The sequence below is a fragment of the Euprymna scolopes genome, chromosome 18 (genome assembly GCF_053919585.1).
Source record: "Euprymna scolopes isolate OS-2025 chromosome 18, ASM5391958v1, whole genome shotgun sequence".
NCBI lineage: Eukaryota > Metazoa > Mollusca > Cephalopoda > Sepiida > Sepiolidae > Euprymna > Euprymna scolopes.
In genome coordinates, this window is record NC_136499.1 from 57,213,091 (window position 1) to 57,219,865 (window position 6,775).

Below are 6,775 nucleotides of genomic sequence, written 5' to 3' on the forward strand. Positions count from 1 at the left end.
ATTCGAACCCAAAATGTTTAGATAATGACCCAACGCTCTAAACAACTGAGCTAACACGACGTAGATGAAAATGTCTCAGTTCTTCGAATATTTAAATTAAATCAGGTCATGACGTCGTCTGACGCATGCGTACAACCGATCTCGTCATGAGAGGAAGGTTATTGATGACCCCCCGTAGAAAAGTGTTGATTTCAGGGTGTAAAAATTTCTGTTTTTAGCAAGTTTTTCGATATTTGTCGGGCGAAGGATGGAGCTTTCATATGAGACCAAGTTTGTCAATTTCTGTTCAGTCTGTGGAAATTTTTTAGCAGACACACAAACATACACACATACATACATACATACATTTTCGCTGTTATATATATAGATGACAGAATAATCTAATGTGTTTTAAATGTCTTTTTGAATTTGTGAGGAAGACCGAAACTTACCTGAATAGCACGAGTTTCGTGTTTTTTCCTCCAAGAAAAAAAAAAAGTTAAAATGCTGACATCGCATTTGTATGTATGACGTTCATGCAAATTTACGTGTGACATATGCAAATTTGGGGCGAGGGAATTTGTTGAACGTGTATAAAAGAGGAAGGGGGAGGAATCACCGGAGAGTTGGAAGACAGCGTGTCGAAACGAAACTATTGAAACTAAATCAGAAAAGGCAGAACAACAGATTTGATTCGGTTCAAATACTGTAGAGATTTATATTTATTTTTAGTCGCGTGCAAGCGACTCTATAAGCCACTCCGTCAGTCGGTCGGTCGGTCGGTCGGTCGGTCGGTCTGTCGGTCGGTCTGTCGGTCTGTCCGTAACACTTTTGTGCTGGGCCTTTTTGGTTAAGATCAAAGGTCTGTTGTTCATAGGTGATGTTCTTAGCTTTTTAAGCTTTTCTTGGCCTTTTGGCCAAGATCAAAGTGTAGTATCTTTTCCGGCAGATACTGCAAGCAAAGACCATATGTGGGGGCAACCTTACATATAAGACCTTGGTCAATGTAGGGGCAAATATCAAAGTGTAGTATCTGTTCTTACTACATGCTGTACTTATGTTTACAACTTTGCGATATAAAGTGAGTGATCACTTTTCTGTATTGATTTAATGTAAAATGATCACCCACTTTACAACCAGTGTAAGATATTGTTCCTTTAACAAACAAATAATAAACGTATAAATCGTATGTATGTTGTTAGCCAGGGGGACAGGATATTGACGTGTAAACCGAGTCATGTAGTATCAGACTTATCACACCGGATAGTTTTACAGTTCATATGTAAGTAGAATAACATATGCTTCATACCTTTTTCTTGAAGAGTTCTTTTAACTTCTTGCTGCTCCGTGACGAACCATGAAGCGATCAGCACCAACCAATTGAGACATCTGTTCTTATTTGTGAAACCATTAAAACAACTCTTTAAATTTTTATAATATAAATTTATTACAATTGTCTCAAATGGTTTTCAAAGGATCTGCAGTTTCTACATTTTCTATTCTTTCAGCCCGCTCCTAGCTGTCTGTCCACCCTTGTTTAGACGTATGTCTGCTCTGGTGGTCAATCATCAACTCTCTGAATCTCTCAAAAACTAACTACATCACGTGTTGTCTTACGTAACCTAATTACGTGTCTCAGACTTACCTAATGTTTCCATCTAGTTATTTGTTTATCCAAATCCAAAAGAATGTTTACATCAATTTTCGCATTACTTTTGCGATTTACACGCCAATCATTTCTTCCTCAATTTAATTGTTTATTCGTCTAATCATAATAACTGATCCAGCGAGCATCCGTCGCTCAAATCAATTTACAAGAATACAATAACAATAATAATAATGTTTTGACCATTGCTTCCGCTTGCCACAGTTAACAGATACTACGCTATGATCACAGCCTAAATAGTCATAACATTACACTCCTTTCCCACCTATTTTCAAAAATGTACGGCACACATTTTGCCTATACGCCCTATTCTCACCTTATTCTTCACACCTGCGAGCCAGAAAAATGTCAGATAATATCTCCGCTATGCATTTTCAATATATTTTCATCCTTTTTTCAATAGATATACGGCGCAGACATATGTTTTGTATTTCTCCCATCTTAAATAATTGATTCGGCCGGACCCTTTTTCACGGCCCATATGGCATCATTCGGGGATGTGGATAAAGTAACCCCATGTTCGTTAACAGTGTCATTCAGCCATCCCATGCCAATTCCAATATCAAGGCGCCTCCCGTCTTATCTCAAAACAAATTTTGCCGACATCTCATCCGACAGATTTCTGACTTCTTTTATACAGGGGTAATTCTTTAAACCTTTAATTCACAATAGGGGAACATTTTACTTCTAAAGTTCTTACGAATCAGCGGCATATATTCTATCTTTTTTTATTATTCTTTCTCCTACTTCAGATTCACTACGTAGTGGCCACGTCACCACTACACGTCCGCTCTTGTGTTGAAAGTTCTGTTACTCCCAAGATTGGGCATTTTCAATCAGCCGAAGCTCACAAGTGGCCCTATCTGCAAGCTTACTCTATGTGGGTGCATTCTATCGCGCACCCTCGTTGCAGCTACAACAAGCCCATAGGCCTGCACTACTCCCCTCTTTATTGTATGCGACGAATATGATCTTTCAACCGGTAACACTGGTCACCTTAATCAAGCTACATACAGACGGCGAAAATAGCATTTTTATAATCGATAAACCTATTTTAAAAAATCCCCCTTGCAGGGTCCTGTGAATCCCCCCCAAAAAAATAGTTAAGCGCCTACGTAAATTTAATCCTGTCCCCTTTTTAAAATTCTAATTTGACTAGACCGACCATTTTATCTTAATCTAATCTTCTGATTTTTTCTTTCTTTTTTTTTATTAATATTTTACAGACTCCTGGAAAACAACAATTATACATTATATATTACAATATCAAATCATCAATATATATTTTTCTAACAATGAACATTAACTTCTAGTAATTACATACAACAACCTTCTTCAGTCCTTAAAAATGTTCAAAAATGCTGTTAAAACTGGAAAACCATTGTTCACGATTTACGGAAACTGTCCATGTCTTCTGACCTGAAAAAGAGCATCAATTCTTTTTTCTTTTCTCTTTCCTTTCTTTCCTTTTTTTAACCAGTTCAAAACAAGCGATGGCCATTTCCTATGTAAACTTCTGCAACGGTGTAAATATTTTAAATCATGATTGACACAATTTAAAACAATTTCATCTGTGCGTGTTCCCGTTGCATTTTCTTACTGTATGTCTGTCTCTCTCTAATCGGCCCATTGTTTTAAACAGAATGACGTAAATATTTTTTCTTCTAATTTTTACATTAAGTGATATCATTTCTTCCTCAATTTAATTGTTTATTCTTCTAATCATAATAACTGATCCAGCGAACATCCATCGCTCAAATCAATTAACAAGAATACAATAACAATAATCCTAATGTTTTGACCATTGCTTCCGCTTATCACAGTTAACAGATACTACGCTATGATGACAGCCCAAAGGGTCATAACATTACCTATATATATATATATATATATATATATATATATATATATATATATATATATATATATATATATATATATTATTTAATTGAAAGTCATTATTTAGATGAGTATTATTTTATTAATTTATTTATTGCGGACTATTATTCTCATCTTTCTTGTTGTTTCTCGACGTTTCGGCCAACTATTCCTCTGGCATTCGTCGGATCCAGTGGCGCAGTGGATAGAGACGTTGAATCACTAAGGTTCCAGGTATGAATTGTCTGAAGATAACTGTTTCAATCCTACTAAAGGCCAGCCAGAGACTTACGTGGCCAAAAACCTGGCGAGACGACAACTGTGGAAATCCCTCCTTGATTCTTACTTCAAAGACTGCACGAACATGAAGACGTTAAAATGCAATATGTCCATGTATTTTGCCTATGTCCATACTTAATCCATAGTACATAGTCCCAAAAAGCGTGAACGAGAGTCAATTAAGACGCGCAAACATTTTGTTTGTTTTTGGTTGATATTAGTAAATAAAACATGATGTTAACTCAATAGTGTTTTCTTAGTGTTATTCCTATTTTTTAATACTGTTAATCTGACCCGTGCCTGAGGTTCAAAACGTTATATATATATATATATATATATATATATATATATATATATATATATATATATATATATATATATATATATATGTATATATATATATATAAAGCCTATGTTCTTAGGCTATTTACCGCTTTTTCTTTACCATTTATGCAAAGCGCATAACTCGTAATATATGTTGTATGTCGGGATTATATTGGAATAGATGATATATTAAAACGTGCCATGTGTTATCTAATGGGTGTGAGATATTGTTATTTTAACGCACAGATAATAAACGTATAAATCGTACGCATAAAGTTTTACATTTGTGTGTCTGTATGTATTTCTTTTCTTTCTTCATAAAAGGTTGCGCGTGTGTACATGTGTATTTCTTTTTTCTTTTTCTCCAGACATTTTATTTTGTTTGTATGTGCTATTTTTGTCTTTTTGTTTTCGACACGACATCTCCTTCAACTTTTAGAACCTGCTTTCACGTTGTATTTTCTATAACCCAGATTCGACACCGCATCGTCGATGCGAACTGGTCAACGGACACCAATATTGTATATGTTGTATGTCGGGATTATATTAAAATAGATGATATATTAAAACCTAAAGCGTGATCAAGTGGATGTGAGATATTGTTCTTTTAACGGACAGATAATAAACGTATAATTCGTATGTATATTGTATAGCCACGGGAATATGATATTGACGTGTAAACTGAGTCATGTTGAATCAGGCTTATCGCACGGGAATATTTTACAGTTCATATATAAGAAGAATAATATATGCTCCATACTTTTTTTCCTGAAGAGTTCTTCTATCTTCCTGTTGCTCAGGGACGACCCATGAAACGACCAGCGCCATCCAATTGAGACATCTGTTCTTAGTTGTGAAAATCACAAAACAACAATAATTCAAATTTATTACAGTTGTCTCAAATGGTTTTCACAGGATCTGCAGTTCGTCTGATTCAGTGGTTCTCAACTTTTTTTACTCATGGTCCTTCTTTTTCTCTTGGTGGACCATTTCATAACTATTGGTCATAGGACAATCTTCTATTTTTCACTAATATTAATTTTGAGGTTATAATAATCAAGGAAATATTATATAATTAAGCTTTATTTGTAAATGAAAACTAATTTAATACAAATAAAGTATTCTACAACAACTATAATAATTATGATAATAATGATAATAAGTAATAATAATAATCTAACTTAGAGTGATAATAATTATTTAACAATATCGTTTATTATAATATTACAATGTTTCTTCCATGGTCAAGCCGATGGAGATCAGAGCTCTTTCGGGCAATTGAATTCACTGCAGCATTTATGTACACTGGTTAAAAGTTTTGATAAACAGTTAAAGTGGAATATGTAATTTATAAAAAAGAGATATGCATTTTTATTCAGTGAGGTCCCTGTGTTTGATGTTGCTCGACGAGTTTATTTATATCTGGTACCATTAATGTTAATGATAGTTGAAGGTCTCCTCTTTTCACAATGTCAAGTCTATTGCGAGCTTTTGATAACAGTTGAGAAACACTACTAAATCCCGATTCAACAAGATAAGATGCTAGAAAAGCAATAACGTAGAGTTGTGCTTTATCCCAGAGCAAAGGGTACTTTGAAGCAACATCATTTGTCTTCCATGCATTGTACTTTCCATCTTTGAATTTTGCATGCATAATTTCATCACTTTGTAATTCAATGAGAGACTCTTGCAAAGATATGTCTATATCAGCAACATTAACTTTGAAAAGAATTGAAGCCCAAGTTGGTATAACCATCATGAGTAGGTCATTAAACCAAGTTTCCATATCTGCATGCATATTTTCCATATATTCAGCATATAATGCAAGATATTCATCTTGTAAATCGCTGCTAACAGAGGCCAAAAAAGGAAACTGTTCAATGCGCAACACCTGATATTATTCATATAAAACTGTAGTTTCCTCAGAAAAGCAACGATAGCACTTTAACTAGATATAAGATCAGAATCTTTTCCTTGGAGATATTTATTAAGTGAATTCAGTTTTTCAAATATATCTGATAAGAAAAAAAACATCATATTTATTTGCAAGCAGCTGTTCTCCAAGTTGTGTGTTAGCAAGAAAGGAAACAATAGACTCCCAAATGCAATGAAATGCTGAAGACCATTCCCCTTTGATAGACATCTTATCTCGGTATGTAATACAAGCCGATCGAACTCTTCTCCATTTTGCTTACATAATTCATGAAAAAAGCGGTCCCTTAGAGAATTTGATTTAATACTACTTGTATTACGACAGTAAGGGCAACATGCAGACGTGCACTCATTTTCTTTGCGAGTAAGTGTTGACGCTGTATCATGCAGTAAATACAAAATACTTGCGGTACAGCTTTTTTAAATGTTCAATAAAAATCTTTGTATCTGCCTGTCATCGACGGTGCACCATCAGTAGCACAAGCGATTATATTTTTTAGTGGAATGGTGTTTTCCTGGAAATATGTAACAACTTCAGCAAAAATTGTTTCACCTTTTGTGTCTGTCACAAGACTTCTAGGAAAAAGCATTTCCTCGTTGGGCTCTTCTGTTAAATGTTAAATCTAACACATGCTAATAAAATGGGTTCATTATCTCTTAAAGTGGATTTATTAAGTTGAAGGGCAAACTATTTCACTTGCAAATGGGCTATAAATT

At 34.5% G+C, this 6,775-nt stretch overlaps 1 protein-coding gene and 1 pseudogene across 1 annotated transcript; one reads left to right on the forward strand and one right to left on the reverse strand.

Moving 5' to 3' along the window:
* The first annotated feature begins 876 nt into the window (after positions 1–876).
* Positions 877–1,049, forward strand: LOC145298060 (U2 spliceosomal RNA; annotated as a pseudogene).
* Positions 1,050–5,501: 4,452 nt separating this feature from the next.
* Positions 5,502–5,924, reverse strand: LOC145297869 (SCAN domain-containing protein 3-like). The gene has a single exon (XM_080144194.1). The coding sequence runs from the start codon at positions 5,922–5,924 to the stop codon at positions 5,502–5,504; it is 423 nt and encodes a 140-aa protein (XP_080000320.1).
* Positions 5,925–6,775: the final 851 nt, after the last annotated feature.